The sequence below is a fragment of the Rhinopithecus bieti genome, unplaced genomic scaffold (assembly GCF_001698545.2).
Source record: "Rhinopithecus bieti isolate Rb0 unplaced genomic scaffold, ASM169854v2 scaffold_36840, whole genome shotgun sequence".
Lineage (NCBI taxonomy): Eukaryota > Metazoa > Chordata > Mammalia > Primates > Cercopithecidae > Rhinopithecus > Rhinopithecus bieti.
In genome coordinates this window covers 2070786-2090781 of record NW_016816502.1, presented here as the reverse complement: position 1 = coordinate 2090781, position 19996 = coordinate 2070786, and the positions used below count along the sequence as shown (strand labels likewise).

Genomic DNA, 19996 nt, shown 5'->3' with positions numbered 1-19996 from the left:
ACAGAAAAGGATACCGCATTGCTTCCTTCCCCTTCCCATACCCTTTAGCCATCTAAAAAGTTCCATAGGATCTGGAAAGACCCTCTAAAAATAATTCAGATAAAATATGTATTACTGAATCTCCTGAAGGATATATGACAACCCCCCCCCCATTTCCAAGTATACCAAAAGTAGTTTTAAATATTCTTTGCTAGCTAGTTTAAGGGCTTCTAAATTCAATCTTCTAAATGCAACTGTTTCCTCTTTTCTCTAAGACAGAGAAAACATCAAAACAACAGATAAACAGTTTTCTTAGACAGAGCACTTTCTTTTTTCAAGTTCAGTAATGACATGCCAACAAGAAGGTTTCATTTCCCTTCCACAACTCTTGGTTGCTGTCCTTAACTGGGAATGGAAGGGAGTTAGGGAAGGTGACACGAATAACAAGAAAGATAACTTTCCCACTGAGTTCTGAAGACTATCACCTCTGACATCAGATACCCAGAATGCCATATGCAGACTGAAACACGTTGCCCCTCATACCATGTTTCTGCATGTGCACCATGATTGACCGGGAAGAAAGAGAATTTATCTGCATTATTAAGATCTGTATTTTTTCTGGTAAAGATCTAGGGTGGACAAATTCTGGCAATTTATCCTGCTAAAGTCTGAGAGCTAGATCTCCTGTGAAGAGTCCATAAAAAAGTAGTATGTACTACAGAACAGTAGGGCTCCTAGAGGTGGTTTATACCATGTGCAGGAAGAATGTTATTTACATAGGGTAAACACAAACTTTCTTTTTCCTTCTATGATTTAAGTGTTAGAGAAATAAACACCAGTGGTGGTAGCAGGATACCTAACAATATACTTAAAATAATTTGATTGCCTAATGAAATCAACAAACCTTGAAAAGAACAATTAGGCAAACGTGAAGTGGATAATTACAAAATTCCAATTATGCAATGTGGTGATACAACATAAAGGCACAGCTTCACCGTAAAAACTATGTCAAAAGAATGGGGAAACAGCATTCCAACTAAAGAAGACATTACAGAGCAAAGATCAAATTTCCTTTCATTTGAAATCATTTGGAGACATAGGTAGTCATCACTACCTATTGCAGTTATTTTTCTGAATAATGTAAGAAAAGATGAGCAAATATGCTGTTATGATATTCAATTAATACGCATGTGAGTGCCCCAGAACAGAAACTAACCACAAGCTTGGAAAATTACGGTAAAGGAACAGAGAAACGGATCTCTTCCAGACTAACGGTTTTCAACTCATTCTTCAGTACTTCATTTATTACTACTATAGAAAATTTGAGAAGTATACCAAAAATCAGAATAAATTACTTACACCTACCTATGGAATACAATATTTTAAAACAACAATATTTAATATTAATACCTTGTACTAATATTTTAATACAAGGATTACTATAAATGGAAACAAGACTTTAAAATTTAAATGTGCTTGTTCACATTTCAATGTGACAGTCATTCAGAAGGGGAAATGCTCTGTTGACAGTGACACAGAACACTTTGATAAGACTGTGGTCAGAGGGAAGGCAAAAGGCAACACAATGGGAGCAAATGCATTAAGGTTCTTTACCCCCTGTCTCTGTGGTGCTCTTCTTGTTTAGAATTTTCAGGATATCTTTGGTAATCTTCTTCAGCTGATGCCTTGCTTCATCACGCTCTTTGCCGACTCCATAGAGAAGGATTGTGCGCTGGTTACATTCATGACTTGAAGATTCATCCTGAAAAACAGAAAATGCATTCTGAAACTCTTGTCTGCAGGGGTGGGGTTGCATTTCATATCCCTGAAATGCACTGACCACAGCACCTCCATACTGGCTTGCGGTGGTGGCATCCTGCCCTCCCTTCAATTCACCTCAACCTCCACTGGCAACACCCTTGTTTTTCCAGTTTGGAACTTGCTAACATTATATTAAAAAAAAAGTGTCAACTGACCTGAAGTCTTAATAGAAGCACTTGATGTGGGCGTACCCTACAGAGTAAGTTCTGGCTATTGAAAAACTTTTCATTGTTTAAAATTGAACATGGTAATTAATTTCACATCATGTAACATATTGTTTAGTCATATTTTTCCCTTAAGGAAAATGTTATCTCTTCATAAGCTTGGTTTTATATATAGCAATAGTAAATATTTACATTAAGAGAAAAAAATCTTGCTAGGATCCTCAAACACCTTCATAAAAAATATTCCTGGACAGGGTGCAGTGGCTCATATCTGTAATCCCAGTGCTTTTTGGGAGGCCAAGGTGGGGGGATCTCTTGACAGGAGTTCAAGACCAGCCTGGAAAAGAGTAAGACTTCATCTCTACAAAACTATATATATTCCATTTATTTCCAACATGACTATGTGAGATACATGTATATTTATTTCCAAATGACAAAACAATAAAGCATGTAGGTGTCATTAGGTGTGAGGCAAACAGCTGAAAATGCAAACATGTTCTGACATCACTACTCTTCTCTTCTGGACAACCTCTCCACCACCACGCCACAGACACAATGAATCCAAGCACTATTTTTTTCCCACGTGGGAAAGAAATTTAGTCACAGCATAACGAAAGCATATGCACATCACTGAACACATTCCTCAGCCAAAGTTTCAGAGTCCAGGATGTGCCCTCTCTTGTGCCTGGCTCTGAATCTTTCTATAGCAATTTCTCTCTTTGATTTTATAATCTTTCATTTTCTTAGAAAATGCCCAAGTCTAACCTTTGGTAAACCTCCTTTTCTTACTCTTTGTATATTTTTGCCCGTGGCAAGCACTTCCCAACAGCATCCATCTTATCCTAAGGAGCTTATATGAGAAAAGAACTCCTCACAGAGAAAACAAACTGCACTGTGTTCCTAATTAGTAGTGGCAGCAACAAAGAACAAAAACCTTAGACTAGAAGTCCAGTGTTTGATCTGGAGTACTTCACCTGTGTACTCTGCACAAAGTAGCATATTGCTTCCGCAGCGTTAAACTAAGAGCCTGTTTTTCTCTCTCCAATTCTGTTACGTGGCTCTCAGTCTTTGTGTTGGCCTGCCTTTCTCAGGGACACACTTACCACTGCTTCCCATTGCACTGGTTCCTTTTTTATTATACATTACCAGAAATAAACATTTATATAGCCTGCCAACCTATCTTTGTATTCTTCCCCACCCCTAAATGATTCTTAATGTTTCAGGTATTCAAATTTGTCTCCCAAAAAAAAAAAAAAAAAAAAAAAAAGGAGAAAGTTTCTCTTAGAAGCTGGGTACCTCTCCCAAATTTTCAAAAGATATTCCTAATCATAGGATACAACTGACATAAGCAGTGATCCCTAGAGCTGGCTGCACATCTGAATGAGCTGAGCTGCTTGCTAATTTCCCATTTTCGTTGTTGCTACAGAGAATTACTGATATATTTCTTTTTTTCTGGGGCGGTGGGGTCTGGTGGGTTGTGTACATATAAACCCTAGGAAGGAAACAGGAGGGCACTAAGAAAATTATGAAAAATGAAGGCAGTGCCAGTCACATGCTTTAGCAATTGTTTTCAGCTAAGGCATATATCAAATGGTCCTAATGTAAATGTCCATGTGAAGGGTGATGACTTTAGCACAGTTATTCAATAACTGTTTATAGAATATCTATTTAAGGCAAGATAAAATGCTAGGAGCCCTGAAAAAATACAAGGATAAATGATTCCTGTCTTCAAGGAGCACAGATTCAATGTCATCAAAGTAGTATTTACAGACCTAGGTGTCCAAAGATGGCTGGTGAAGGAAAGCATCCTGGAAAGAGCCAGATGCTCCTCACAATCACACAGGATCACTATGGCCCCAAATTTACCAATAATACCCCAAGCTTGGGGTACGAGAGCTGTGACTGCATGCTGGTTGTGCCACTTGCCAAGTTCATGATCTACAATAATGAACCTTCCTAAACCTCCGATTCTTCCTCTGAAAAATGGGGTAACATCCCTTCCTTGTAAGGTTTTTGTGAGAAAACCTGAGATAAAGCATCTAAAATGCTTCGAAGCATACTGGATAGTGTTTACTACTGTTAATTCACATACTAGACTTCCACTCCTCCCCTGCACATCTCCCACACCCACATCGAACTGCATTACTCAACATTTCACCAAGACTCTAGGGCACTTCCTCCCTTTGCTGTTGTTCGTCCTTACACCTAAAATACTCTCATAGCCGCAATTTCACTTGCTGAAATGCTATGTACAAATACAGTGTCAGTTCCCTCACTCTGTCACTCCAGTTTATTGAAAACCTCCCCACAGAAGGAGGAAGGAGGGGAAGTAGACTTCGGAGCATTTATTACAGTATAATTCACTTATTTTCTAGGTATTTGTTTAATATCTGTCTCCCTCATTAGTGTGTAAATTTTGTGGAAGACTCCACATCTGTTTTGTTCATTTTTATAATCTCCTTAATAGGCAATGAGTTAGCATCTAATATTTGTTGAATACACTAAATACAGAATAAGCAGACTAATGAACAAATATATAGCCAAAGGAACAGGGCAGAGATGAAGATAAGAACAGAAATTAGTTTTGTAGGAAACTTTACCTGACGATTAAGTGTTGAGAAAAATGAAGAGGAGATGTGAGAGACAAAGCTAGAGTAAAAAAGTTTGTAGGGTGAACTAAGTTTTAGTGGTGGAAATGAAGACTAAGAAGCAAAATGAAGAGGTATCTAAGAAGTTAGGAAATGATCAGGCTTTTGAACCCAAGGAGTAAATGTGCATCTCATTGGACTTCAAGATGTACCCACTAGTTAAAATCTATTTATAATGTATAATAATAGTATTGTTTATATTATCAAATAATTATTATTAAATAATATATATATAATGTATAAAAATACATTAATACATTATAACCACAGGGAACTTCTGAATTTACATGTAAGTGCAAGGAATTTGAAAGGTAGGTAGAAATGTGTAAATGTCCAGTAACTGGTTAGATACAGGCCCTAACACAGAGGTGACAGCTCAGGAATAAGGGCAATATGTCAAGTCCTGGGAGGGGTGCANCTTCCGATATATTAAATAATATATATATAATGTATAAAATACATTAATACATTATAACCACAGGGAACTTCTGAATTTACATGTAAGTGCAAGGAATTTGAAAGGTAGGTAGAAATGTGTAAATGTCCAGTAACTGGTTAGATACAGGCCCTAACACAGAGGTGACAGCTCAGGAATAAGGGCAATATGTCAAGTCCTGGGAGGGGTGCAAAACCGTTACATTATGTTTAGCTAAGAAGGGCTAAGAGAGCTGAGATGGTGAGGGGAGAAATAAGCCAGCAAATGGTGCACAGGCACACTCCTTAATAAGATAATATAACTCGGGGTCACACAAGTCAGGGGAGGGGATACATAAGAAAGAGCACCACTGACAACGCCCAATGAGGTTAAGAAGTCACAATGGAAGTGACCTCTTACTTATTTACTGAAAAACCATGTGTGAACCTCAAAAGAGAAGTTTCTCTAAAGTGGCAGGGCACAAAGCTAGGAAACAAGGGGTTGAAGTGGGAGGTGGTGACGAAATGGTGAAGGTAGGGAAGTGACCCACATTTACCAGGAGTTGGGCATGAAGAACAACAGCTTGAGAGGAAAGAGAGCGTTATGAAGATCATCAACAAACTCTTGTTTCAGACCTATCTTTCAAATAAACAAATTTCCATAGTAGAAATCGAGATTGGGGAACAGATAACTGATGATAAAGGATATAAGAGACAATGGCCTGTTAGCTGGATTAATATGGAAAGAAAGAAAGGAACATCTTTCTACCTGACCGTTAGAAAAAAGGAAAATTAGTGAAAATAAAAAGACATTTTGAGGTGAAGAAGACATTTAAAAAGATCAAATCGTTCCTTGGCCTTGATAGGCTCAAGAAGTTGGGTCAAGGAACAAAGTCATGAGTTGAGAACGCGGGGATAAAACTGAAAAGCAAAAGCAGCAGGCAGCGAGCTGGAAAAGAATCACTGCTCAGTCTCTATATGGGGTGCAAAGACAGTATCCCTTTCTTAGCATTAATATTTTCAGGGAACTCATGATAGGTTTTACTATAGTAGTCTTCAAATGGGACAGGCAGAGGCATTTTAGAAGCTACTATTTTTCAAGAGCCTACAAGATTTGTTTACATCAGTTTTTTATACAAGTAGAAAATGTAGGCTGGCGCGGTGGCTCACACCTGTAATCCTAGCACTTTGGGAGGCCGAGGCGGGAGGATCACCCGAGGTCAGGAGTTCGAGACCAGCCTGGTCAACATGGTAAAACTCCATCTCTACTAAAAACACAAAAACTAGCCAGGCGTGGTGGCAGGTGCCTGTAATTTTAGCTACTCAGGAAGCTGAGGCAGGAAAATCGCTTGAACCCGGGAGGCAGAGGTTGCAGTAAGCCAAGATCGTGCCATCGCACTCCAGCCTGGATTACAAGAGCAAAACTCCATCTCAAAAAAAAGAGAAAAAAGAAAACGTAGAAGCCTTCAAATAGCAAGTTATAACTAATGAGAATAAAGTCAACCTAAGAAAACATACCAAATATTTTCAAAAGTATCAATGATTTCTGCTTTCAACTTGGTGTTTAAACACCCTCAAGTTGCACAGTTGTAAATAATATTAATAATCTGAGATAAGCACCCAAAACTTACTCACTTGTTTATTCCCTCAAGGATACAGTTGTTGGACAAGGAAAAGCATCAACTGGAGAGTCTATTACAGGAGATGTCAGGGTACCTCTTTTATTCTAGTCCACCTGCTGCTATTGAATTGAATGTGTCATCTCCCCTATAAACTAAGTTCTAAAATCTCGTCCTTTAGATCAATTACTTTCTTTCTCCAGATATTATCTTACACTCACAGAGACTTAATAGATAAAGAAACTAGAAGCATGCATGCCCAAAACCCTGGCAGGCTTGTTGTACTACATGAATTAAAACATGTCTCTTGAGTCAAATGTCCTTAGAAAGAAGAATGGAGTTAATGGAATTGAGGTCTGCTCTAATTCATCTTTATTTCTTTAAAATAACTGATTAGAAATTTTGCCAAAATGTGTGTGCGTTGATAAAGATGTGATAATGATGGTAAGATGATCAGAGCTGTGTATTCTCCTTTCACCTTATTCACATTTTCTGAGATTTCAGCAATGATTCAATTATCATAGAATTTTAAAATTACTAATGTCCTTAAAGAAAATGAAAAAGATCTCACTCAGAATAAGTTTTCTTTCCGCCAAACACTAATAAAAAACAGATGAAGTAGATGTAATTCCTTCTGATAAAACAAAATACGGCACTTCCTACTTCCCAGTACTCCCTAATTTTGCACGCTCTACTTCAAATGCAAATCCAGTATATATCCAGAAGTCAAATGCACACAGCAACCTATCACATCTCTAAGAAAAGCAGTAAAAACCACTCTTTAGAAACAATAAGTGCATTTAGTTAAAATTTTTAGCTTATTAAATAACTCTTAAAAGATGCCTTAAAACACTATTTCTTTCAGCTGAATCTTTCAATATACCATACTATTTTGTTTGGAATAAAACAAGTTCATATAAATGTTTCATCAGGAATAAGCCTCGAGCCTGGGAGGAAGAATGGATGTGCACATGGATGATGAAACTGTTACAGGAATGAAGATATTAAGAGGTTTTTTTTGTTTGTTTGTTTGTTTTTTTATCATTAGTAACTATACACAAAATGGAGTATATTTTCTGTAAATCAAGAAAATGGAGGCTGATTTAACTAGATTTGTATATGAAATCTTTGTTCTACACAGCTTATAGTCCACAGTATGACTGATATTTATATATACTGGTCCTCTACTTACAAGCAAAACACTTAAGACTGGGATGTCAGATAACTAGGTCACAAGACAGCATTCTTTTTTGCAAAATATTTCAATGCCCAAGACTCGTTATTTTTGGAACCTGTTGATATCTAACCTAAATTTCTGTATTCCAATGAATAAAGCCAAGCTAGCAGACATGACTATGCACTGCTTTAAAACACACGCCCTCAAACAGAATATTCATCAATGTCAAAATGACCACATTTAGAACCAGAGACCCCTAGAACTAAAACAGCCTGAGAGCTAATCAAATGTCATAATTATATTTCTATCCTCCCGCCCAGTTCCAAAAGACTACAGGTTTCCGAGTAATTCCATTTGAGGCAAACATTTTCAGACAAGCAGACTACCTTTAGTAGACTTGGTAAAATAAAAATCACTTAAGCCACTTAAAAGTAAAATTCTGTTCATTTTCTAACTCACCTCAATCATACAAAATAACCAAATCAACCAAAGTTAGCTCTGTTCCCAACACTAACACAAATAACTACAAACTGTATGTGTTGATGTTATTTACTAATGAGATTAAAGTATATATAACTTGCTCTGCTTCTATTCACATGAATATGTACTTCTGTTACTGAGTTACTTTACACTTAAAGATTTTAGTCACTTTCAGCATTAAGTGGTCTAACTGGCAGCCTTCCTCCAACGAAAAAATGTTATCAGAGGTAGTTCGTAAATAGGTATGTGGTTGTGAGTTAGAAATCAGAGGAAAGATAAAGTTAATTTAGATCAAGAACTGAAGCCCTTCTTTTAGCCCTCAAATCCCTACTGTTAGCCCTTCTAGAAGTTTAGAAATATAAGTTCTCAATAAGGTAGTATGAGTTAAGTAACCTAAATTAGTTTTCCTTTAACATGGCAGATTGATTTGTTAAAATAATCATCATTTTCTTGTATAAGCCTTGTTTCATCTGATGGTCTTAGAAAAGCATCAAAACATCCTTTAGCATTTACAGTTTGTTGTAAAGGCAAGTATGGTGCTTATTTTACTGAAAGACGTACAGCCATCCCACACATGAGATTCACCTCTCACTCCTGGGCCTCTTAGTGGGAGAGGAGTTGGGGAGAGGAGTTGAGGAGAGGGCGTGATAGGGAAGATTCTCAGGTACAGAAATTCACAAATACAGATTCTAGGACTAACTAGACAGCACAGGTCAGAATGGGGTCTCCATCTAACTTCACCACTCTGCTCCTCAGTTTCCTTTATCCAGAGAATGAGGATGGTAAGTGTACTTCAGAGAGTAGAGATAATAAAGTGAGTTAATTCATGACAGTATAAGAAATTAAATATTGGCAACTATTATTTGAAGTATATACGGCATAAAAGCTCTTTTTAAAATTTTGGGTCTCTGACAAACAAGGAAGGTTGAGATTTGTTTACCACAGAAGTCATATTTAAAAATAACAATAAAACCCTTTCCGAGAGTTTAATATCAAACTAATCCCTTTAAGATGACCAACATTTGGAGATCACATGCCTGAAATGACTGATATTAATAGCTTCAAGTTCTAAATGGCAACAAAATTCTTATGTCCATTTAAATCAGTGGTCCTCACATTTGAGTGTACTGAGCATCAATGGAAGGCTCACTAAAGTACAGATGCAGGGTGGGGCACCCCAGAGTTTCTGATTCACTCAGCTAGGTTGGTGCCCACAAATGTGCATTTCTAGCAAGTTCCCAAGTGATGCAGAGCTGCTGCTCTGCATTTTAAAAACCAATGAAGATATTTAACAGGTAAAGATATAGACATATACTCAAAATGCAGAAGAAATAACCAAAACATGTGTTCACAGCAAAGGCACCAACACAAATGATTTCCACTGATAACAGAAGGACATTGCAGTTTGAGATACTAGGGGTGCGTGTTTCCACAAAGTAATATTTACATAAAGCAGCAAAACACTTTGCCCTTCAATCTCACCCCTAACATATTTTTTGCCCTTTTGGTTTCAAAGTTAAATAACTGTAAATACTTGTGATACAAGGATGCCTTAATTTAATGTTATATTTTCCCAAAAACTCAAAGTTAGGTAAAGAAACAAACAAACAAAAAAAAACTGTTTATATTTAAATTCTATTCAAGAAAAGCACAAAGGACACTGTAAATAAGCCTGGCAATGGATACAATCACTTTTCTAATGTAATTTTGGAATCTGCTAATTTATAATAGAAGGAAGCTGTTTCACCTACAAAGGCGTTAATCAAACACAGGTTTAAAATAATAACATTATTAACCAAGGAAAAAACAAAGGGCCAGAGACTTAACATCCCTAACCAGCACACATTTTGAGTTAACGTAATTACTTGTTAGAAGAAAATACATCACCCAGTGTTGTACACAATATATTTCAGATAAATTAACCACCCAAGAAAGCAAGCTTAAAATCTTCTCCAGGAAGCAGACTTCGAAGGTTTGATCTCAACTTGGATTTATCGTTTGCAGAGAAAATAACCATAACTCGAAGTTATAAACCATCAACTCTATAGCAGGTTTCAGTAAAAAGCTGCAAGATTTTAAATTGCTTTTTAAAAGATGACTTCTCAGCCATCCTCATCCCACATTTCCTGGGAAATAAAAGCAGAAGTCCTAAAAGAGGAGAGAGAGAAATTCAGAGTCTGCATAGCTTTGAGTCCAGTGTTTGAAGACAATCTCTGATTGTAAAGCCCTCTCTTCCTCTCCTTCTATTTCTCTACAGAACACTCAAGACTTTACTGATGAAAACTCAGGAAATTCTCTATCATAAAGAGGTTTGGCAACTAAACTAAGACATTAAAAGGAAAATACCAGATGCCATTCTGCAGGATGCAATAACTACTATTTACTGGATACATTCAAATCCTCCAGAATCAACAGTTATCAGGTAATGTTATTTCTACAAATACTTGACAAATATATGTATTTACACTCTGATATGTGTGTACATGTTTTTCCAAGTTTCTCGTAAAATTGTAAACCTTAATAACTATCAATGCAAGCAGGTATTTGGAATAAAAATAAAAATTAAAACACAAGTCTAATTAATGTCAGACAACTGTTAACTAACCTCTTCACTAAGAAAAATTATACAAAGCATAGAAATAAAATATAAATGGTCTTAGTGACCTTGCCTCAAGTATAAAATGAGATTTAAATACAGATAAAGGGAGCTGAAATTCTCAATGTCAAGAATACTTGTTAAATAACTTACAGATTAAGCAAAATGTATATTCACAAAGTCGAATTTCCAAAACTGTCAGGGATGAACTAAGACCATACAGCAGTAGCAGGGAAGGTTAAAATCAGTGATCTTGTATTATGGAATATTAGGTTTTGTTTAGTATTATTTTAAAATGCTAAATAGGTGAGAAGATGTTGAAAATTGAAGCCATACTGTGACAACATGCCATTCTTAATCATTTTCTTTCCATAGTTAAGGATAGAAAGGAATTCCATGGACATTTTGGGGAATTTAAGTGCTACATTCATTTATCTAAATATATCTTACATGAAAGTTATTTTTTTAAATTTGTTATTTGTACTTTCAATATATCTCTGATTAAGAATATTTTATGTAGAATCAATTTCATTTATCTCTGGTGAAATAAAAAGATTACAAACATCATTTCAAATTTCTAAGATGTAGATGCCATATAGCATATTCGAATCACTTGTTAGTTTTCTTTACAGCTGTCTATTGTGGTAATAACCTATATCTTATTTTAGCTACCATTACACACTCCACAAATCTGGAACGTATGCCGTTTTGAGGAATGCCAACTCATGACCATATATACACAAGCCATTTCTGTCTCTCATTTTTTTTTTACTGTTTTAAAATGTACACTGAGTGATATTCAAGAAAATGTATGCAGCAACTTCAAAACACTGAGCAAAGTTGGAAATAAGAGACACATGGGTTAAAATATTTGAAGCAGAATAATGAATCTCTGTGAGGCCAATTTTTGAATGAGTGACTGAGCAATATAGAGGCAGGAATATCTTCCAAATATAAAGAAAAAAGGTTCAGCTTTTTTTTTTTTTTTTTTTTGATTCAGAATTTTATTTATTTAATAAGTTTCCCAAGAGTAGTTTATACCAATTTTTCCCCCTTTTTATTACTTTAGGATTCTAATGGGCAATTATCCATCATTTCTCTTTCAAATGTTTTGATGGTACTACAGTAAAAGAAGCTCAGAAATAAGGATGGTGGGGGAAAAAAGACTGTGAATGGAAACCAAAAAGCTAAAAGGCATGGAGGGGAAGCTGGAGAAGAGTAAAGCACAGCCTCATTATTTCTCTTCTAGCTTTTGCATATAAATATGAGTGAGCTCTGCGTCAAAATGTGCTTTAAGAGGCAAATATTCAATGAATAAAAAAATACTAAGCATCTATAACTTCACATATTGTACTTCACATCATTTCTCTTCAGCAGAGATGCAATATTTGCTGCAATGAAATATTTTGAGATTCAGTTTTCTGTGTTCCTACGAACTACTACAATGAAGATGAGAAACCTCAACTTTCAGAGAAGGCTGTGTCCGAAATAGTTACATACAGAGGTAACAGCAACAGTAACTACCTCAGGCTGAAAATAACCATCCTCTCTCTTGTTCTCTAGGTAACCAACAAGAAATGCAAGCCATCGACAACCTCACCTCTGCGCCTGGGAACACCAGTCTGTGCACCAGAGACTACAAAATCACCCAGGTCCTCTTCCCACTGCTCTACACTGTCCTGTTTTTTGTTGGACTCATCACAAATAGCCTGGCGATGAGGATTTTCTTTCAAATTCGGAGTAAATCAAACTTTATTATTTTTCTTAAGAATACAGTCATTTCCGATCTTCTCATGATTCTGACTTTTCCATTCAAAATTCTTAGTGATGCCAAACTGGGAACAGGACCACTGAGAACTTTTGTGTGTCAAGTTACCTCCGTCATATTTTATTTCACAATGTATATCAGTATTTCATTCCTGGGACTGATAACTATCGATCGCTACCAGAAGACCACCAGGCCATTTAAAACATCCAACCCCAAAAATCTCTTGGGGGCTAAGATTCTCTCTGTTGTCATCTGGGCATTCATGTTCTTACTCTCTTTGCCTAACATGATTCTGACCAACAGGCAGCCAAGAGACAAGAATGTGAAGAAATGCTCTTTCCTTAAATCAGAATTTGGCCTAGTCTGGCATGAAATAGTAAATTACATCTGTCAAGTCATTTTCTGGATTAATTTCTTAATTGTCATTGTATGTTACACACTCATTACAAAAGAACTGTACCGGTCATATGTAAGAACAAGGGGTGTAGGTAAAGTCCCCAGGAAAAAGGTGAACGTCAAAGTTTTCATTATCATTGCTGTATTCTTTATTTGTTTTGTTCCTTTCCATTTTGCCCGAATTCCTTATACCCTGAGCCAAACCCGGGATGTCTTTGACTGCGCCGCTGAAAATACTCTGTTCTATGTGAAAGAGAGTACTCTGTGGTTAACTTCCTTAAATGCATGCCTGGATCCGTTCATCTATTTTTTCCTTTGCAAGTCCTTCAGAAATTCCTTGATAAGTATGCTGAAGTGCCCCAATTCTGCAACATCTCAGTCCCAGGACAATAGGAAAAAAGAACAGGATGGTGGTGACCCAAATGAAGAGACTCCAATGTAAACATATTCACTGAGGAAATATTTCAATCTCTTTGTGTTCAGAACTCATTAAAGCAAAGCACTATGTAAAAATATTAACTGACGAAGAAGCAACTGAGTTAATAACAATGACTCTTAAAACAATAGAAGATTACAAAAGCAATTTTCATTTACCTTTCCAGTATGAAAAGCTATGTTAAAATATAGAAAACTAATCTAACCTGTAGCTGTATAGTATCAAAACAAATGACATCCAATTGTCATGCTGCATGCAAAACTACACAGAATTCATGTTTTGCAGAGTTTTGCCAAAATGAGTAATTATATAATATCTACTATAATTTTTAAAATACATTATTGCTCACAATTTTATTTCTTCATAATCAACTAAGGAAGAATGATCAATTGGATATAATCTTCTTACCAAAAATGACACTTAAAATGTATGTATATCCTAGCCCCTAACCAAATCCTGACCTATTAGGATACTTATAAAAAATTAAGTAAGTGGGATACACAAAGAATAATATATTAACTTTTAATTATGAGCAAAACCTAAGGGTTAAATTTAAACTAATTCAAACTGTATTTGATTGGACTTAATTTTTTTATGTTTATTAAGAAGACAGAGACAGTTAAATTTAAACTAATTCAAACTGTATTTGATTGGACTTAATTTTTTTGTTTATTAAGAAGACAGAGACTTAAAGAAGACCTTTACAATAAAGAGAAGAAATATCAAAGTCACTAAAATAAGGAGAGTTATTTTATGATATTCTAACACTAAAAAATATAGAAATATTTCCTTAATTCTAGAGAAACTAGTTTTACTAATTTTTTACAACCTCAATAATACCATCATTGACACTTACCTTTATTAACTAGCTTCTAGAAAATACCTGCTAATTAGGTTAATGAACATTTTACATTAGTGAAAAAAATTAATTAAATATGATTACAAAGTTGCACAGCATAACTACTGGGAGGAAAGTGATTGATCCATTTGTAATTATTTGTTTGTATTGGTGTGTATAAAATACAAAATTTACATTAAACTCTAAATCATTTTTTGGTGTAAATTCTTTGTTGAAAGATATTAGATACCATGACACACCTTACCATATACAACTACATCAAATCCATTTAAGAAAGAACTAATGCCAACACTTTTATTACATGTTATTGTGCAAAGTCTCTTCTAAAGATGACATCTCATTTCAATAAGTTCAAATGTAAATGATAAAACAAGTCAGACTTATAACATGCAATCTAATTCTACACAAGGCATATTCGCTATTTTAACATAAACAAAACATATAACACATGTGGAAGTTTACATCACTTATCTCAATTTTGTATAATCCTCAGAGGTGACTCTCAAAGGAGGAACAGATATCAACACCTAAATATAATGCCAGAAGAAATAAAAGGGTGTATTGTTGTATAAAGTTCACTGAACTTTAATAATAATCACTTTTATCAAAACCCTCCACAACCTCTGCTGAGTTCTATTTCAGTACGAAGCTGCACTCATTTAACTACTAAGTGGTATTTATTTCCAACCAGCCACATTTCCTTCTCTGGCACCACTAAAAGTGAGCACTTAGTGTCAAGGGAGATACAGGAACAGTTCATATAGTATATAACCTATATACTGCTGGGATAAACAGCACTAACAATTTCTGCTATGTAGACTAATATAGTTCACTGTAAAATCATATGCATAAATTTATATGTTCTGTAGGAATACCAGGATATTTGAGGTAGAAGATAATCTAGAGATCAACTAATCTAACCTTCTTCTTTTGCATATAACAGAAATGAAAGGCAGACTTATCCCTCCACCCATCCAAGTCAGGGGTAGAGGCATGGATTGAAATTGACTACTTCACAGTGTCATGGAAGTCAGATGTTGGGAGACTGCAGAGTGGACAGAAACTACCCCAAAAATCTTTGTCACTGAGATGACAATTTCCACAAGAAAGGAAATAAACAAATGCTAATAGTAATATGGTATTTTAGTAAAAATAACTGCAAGTATTTGGAATTACTTTTGTTTCATGGGTATGTATATATGCCATGGAAATTGTATATAAAACTCTAAAATCACACTTTGCTGGGATTTCTTTATTCAGAGAACTTAGACATCATATACTCCTACATCAAACTAAACCCATTAAAAACAGTGTGAGTATTTATGGATTGCTCATTATACATAAAACACACCATTATCTCTAGTTTTTGCCATATTAATATATTCATTAACCCCACATTTCACAGTAAGTTTTTTTTTTTTTTGGAGATGGAGTCTCGCTCTGTCGCCCAGGCTGGAGTGCAGCGGCACAATCTCGGCTCACTGCAAGCTCTGCCTCCTGGGTTCACACCATTCTCCTGCCTCAGCTTCCCAAGTAGCTGGGACTACAGGCACATGCCGCCATGCCTGGCTAAATTGTTTTTTGTATTTTTAGTAGAGATGGGGTTTCACAGTGCTAGCCAGGATGGTCTCGATCTCCTGACCTTGTGATCCGCCCGCCTCGGCCTCCCAAAGTGCTGGGATTACAGGTGTGAGCCACCGCGCCCGGCCCACAGTAAGTTTTATTTTTTTAAATGAAGCCAAATTCTGTAGACTCAGGTCCAGACGTGAAAAATTCAAAAGATGAGACAACAAAACGTAGTCTTGCCCATAGCCTCAGCGGCTTACAAGTCCTAAAGGTATTGGTTATCGACAGTTTTTCTCAGTGATTTCTTACAGAAAAGGTCTAAAGCAGGTGCTGGCAAACTATAGCCCACGGGCCAAATCCTAGCCCACTGCCCATTTTTGTACAGCTTGGGATTTAGGAATGTTTTGTTTTCATTTTTGTTTTTAATTGTTACGGATACACGATAGCTGTACATATTTATGGGAGTAGAATGACAGTTACCAGAGAGTCATGGGGAAGGAGGGATAAAGAGGGACTGGTAAATGAGTACAAAAATACAGTTAGTGAGAAGGAATAATATCTAGTGTTCCATAGCACAACAGGGTGACTACAGTTAAAAATAATACATTGTATATTTCAAAGTAACTCAAAGAGTGGTTCCTAACAGAAAGAAATGAATGCCTGAGGTGATGGATATCCCAGTTACCTTGATTTGCCCATTACACACTGTACACTTCTATAAATAATATCATGCGTACCCCTTTTCAAATGTTTGTGAGGAAAAAAATCAAATGAATAAAATTTCATGCCGAATGAAATTTATATGAAATTCAAATTTCAATGTCCATAAATAAGGTTTTATTGGAACACAACTATTCAGGTTTTATCTATGGCTGCTTTCATGCTATGACAGAGCTGAGTTGCTATGATGTAGACTGCATGGCTCACAAAACCTAAGTATTTTCTAACTGGCTCTACAAAAAAAAGAAGACTGGGGAACCTGGCACAGGCTCACACCTGTAATCCCAGCACTTTGGGAGGCCAAGGCAGGCAGATCACCCGAGGCCAGGAGTTTGAGACCAGTCTGGCCAACATGGTGAAGCCCTGTCTCTACTAAAAAAATTCAAATTAGCCAGGCATGGTGGTGAGCACCTGTAGTCCCCCCTACTCAGGAGGCTGAAGTAGGAGAATCGCTTGAACACAGGAGGGTGCAGTGAGCCGAGATCCAGCCACTATACTCCAGCCTGGGCAACAGAGTGAGACTCCATCTCTAAATAAATAAATAAATAAAATTCAAAATAAGACTGTTCTCCCTGGACCAGAACTTTAAAAACAGGTGAAAAAAAGCCTTTCGGGGCAGGGGGGAGCTCTCTTTGTACCTAGGTGTTTCAGTCGTTTTTTCACTGAAAACATCTGATCCCTGTTCACTGCCAACACTCAAGGTGTGATTACAATACTGCCAGTGGGAACTAAAGATGTGGAAATGCACTTAATAATCAATAGGCAGTGAGAAATCACCTGATTTTTTTTTTTAATGGAGCAAGAGCATGAAAAGGCAATTCCCAAGAGAGATACAAATGGCAAAAAAATATGAAAAAACACATATCATCAATAAGAAAATAAATTTATATTTATATAACATGTTTTTTTCACTTACAGGTTTCAAATTAATTTAAAATATTTTTTTTCTTTTTTTGAGACAGAGTCTTGTTCTGTCACCCAGGCTGGAGTGGAGTGGTGGAATCTCGGCTCACTGTAACCTCCGCCTCCCAGGTTGAAGCAATTCTCTGCTTCAGCCTCCTGAGTAGCTGGTATTACAGGCACCCGCCACCATGCCTGGCTTATTTTTGTATTTTTAGTAGACAGGATTTCACCATCTTGGCCAGGCTGATCTTGAACTCCTGACCTCATGATCCACCCGCCTTGGCCTCCCAAAGTGCTAGGATTACAGGCGTGAGCTACCATGCCCGGCAAAGAATCCCACTCTTAGTGGAACTATAAATTGGTACAATCTTTCTGGAAAACTATTTGAAAATATCATTTAATATTTTGACAAATAACTTTTTCCTAGAAGAAGGACTGAGTCAATAATCTTTCTTCTAGGAAACTTCCTACAAATATGCTAGAAAAAATGCTCAAAATATATGGACACATACATGCTCTATAGCATTGTTTTTAATAGAGAAAAACTGTTATTGTAAACAAAGTACATGCCCATCAGTTGCAGTTTAACTATGTTAAATGTATGTAGCATAACTGACTTTAAATTTGATTGGCATGTCATTAGAGATATGCAGATCAAAAACACAATGAGACACCATCTCACACCAGTTAGAATGGCTATTATTTAAAAGTCAAAAAATAACAGATACTAGTGAGGTTGTGGAGAGAAGGGAACACTTATACACTACTGATGGGAAAGTAAATTAGTTCAGCCACTGTGGAAAGCAGTTTGGCTTTTCTCAAAGGACTTAAAACAGAATTACCGTTTGACCCAGCAATCCCATGATTGGGTATATACATAAAGGAATAGGCATCATTCTATCATACAGACACGTGCAAGTGTATGTTCAACACAGCACTATTCACAAAAGCAAAGACATGGAATCAGCCTAAATTCTCATCATTGGTAGACTGGATAAAGAAAATGTGGTACATATACACCATGGAATACTATGCAGCCATAAGAAAGAAAGAGATCATGTCCTTTGCAACAACATGGATGAAGCTGGAGGCCATTATTCTAAGCAAACTAACATAGGAACAGGAAACCAAATACCACATGTTGTCACTTATAAGTGGGAGCTAATTCATATGGACGCAAAGAAGGAAACAACAAACACCAGGACCTACATTGAGGGTGGTGGGAGGAGGGTAAGGATTGAAAAATTACCTAGCCGGTACTATGCTTATTACCTGGGTGACAAAATAATCCGTACACCAAACCCCTACAAAACACAACTGACCTATGTAACAAACCTGCACGTGTACCCCTAAACCTAAAATAAAGTTTAAAAAAAAAATCAGGTCAGTCTACATGTACTAACATGGAATGAAACAAAAATCCAATATGTAAATAAATGTAAATATATTTGTACAAGTATAATGGCATGTATGTGTAAGGGGTATTAACTTTCACTTTCTATTACATATGTTTGTATTTCAATTTTTAAACATATAATTTCCTTTTATAATAAAAATGTGAAATATTAAATATTTCAAATAGCAGTGAATTTATTGTCTATCTGTAGTTACATGTAGGTATTTTCTACTATTGTTCTTATTCAGAAAAATAAATTGCTACATTAATAAAAGGTGTAACTTATTTCAGCTTATTATTACCACTTTTAGTTTACCACTTTTAGTTAGTCTTGTATGGAATTTTTAAAACAATTTCACATAATCTGACAAAGTACTGTGGTATACTTTGATGGGAAGTAAAAGTCTTTTCTAAGAGTATAGAAGTATAAGAGTTCCTACTTCAATTTTCATCCCAAATGAAAGCAAATACTTCCTCATCTTTTCACATATTATTTATATGGTAATGGGCCTTGAACTGTCTATTTTGATCCAACTGAGAAATCCCAAATGAGACTACAAATGGAAATAGTAGTTTATTCCTATCTGGCTAGAAACTAATTTCTGGACTTTTCATTTTATCTTCTTTGTATCCCTTCTGATCATACTGCTTTCACTCAATTTACGTTGGCAGAAAGTTTCACAAGTCCATTCAACTTTGTGGCTGATTGTTTCCTTCTCACACATCAGGAACTTCCAGCTCAAGAACTCCAGAATTTGGCAAACAATTCCATTGTCACCCTATCTACGGCTTACTCGGAGGCAGGGAGTGAGGCAGGTTCCAAGCATGGGCTCTGGAACCAGACCCACCGTGTGACTTTACAGCAGGTTTGGGTTGCATGATTTGGGGAAAACGGCTTAACTTCTGCATTTCCTTTTTTCTCTTCTCTAAAAATGGGACCAATCTCTGGGGATTGTTAAAGATTAAATAAGATAATATAATCACTTAAAACAGTATAGCTAGTGAGACTTTACTGATTTTTAACTACATATCCTTAGAGTCCTATAGGATCTTA

The 19996-nt window shown here is 36.1% G+C and overlaps 2 protein-coding genes across 6 annotated transcripts in view; one reads left to right on the top strand and one right to left on the bottom strand.

Moving 5' to 3' along the window:
• P2RY12 (purinergic receptor P2Y12) overlaps positions 1-14549 on the top strand; it is a 47009-nt gene extending 32460 nt beyond the window's left edge. For 2 of the 5 annotated variants that reach the window (XM_017854936.1, XM_017854937.1), the window contains exons 2-3: positions 10560-10724; positions 12462-14549. In XM_017854936.1, the coding sequence (XP_017710425.1) occupies positions 12476-13504 (1029 nt within the window). In that variant the 5' untranslated portion in view covers positions 10560-10724; positions 12462-12475 and the 3' untranslated portion in view covers positions 13505-14549. Of the gene's footprint in view, positions 1-7599; positions 7657-10522; positions 10725-12461 lie in introns of those variants that run through there. The other 3 variants (XM_017854938.1, XM_017854939.1, XM_017854935.1) reach the window with 3 other exon arrangements.
• Positions 1-19996, bottom strand: part of MED12L (mediator complex subunit 12L) — a 352689-nt gene that overhangs the window by 85066 nt on the left and 247627 nt on the right. The window contains exon 16 of the mRNA XM_017854932.1: positions 1594-1741. Coding sequence (XP_017710421.1) covers positions 1594-1741 — 148 coding nt within the window. The remainder of the gene's footprint in view (positions 1-1593; positions 1742-19996) is intronic.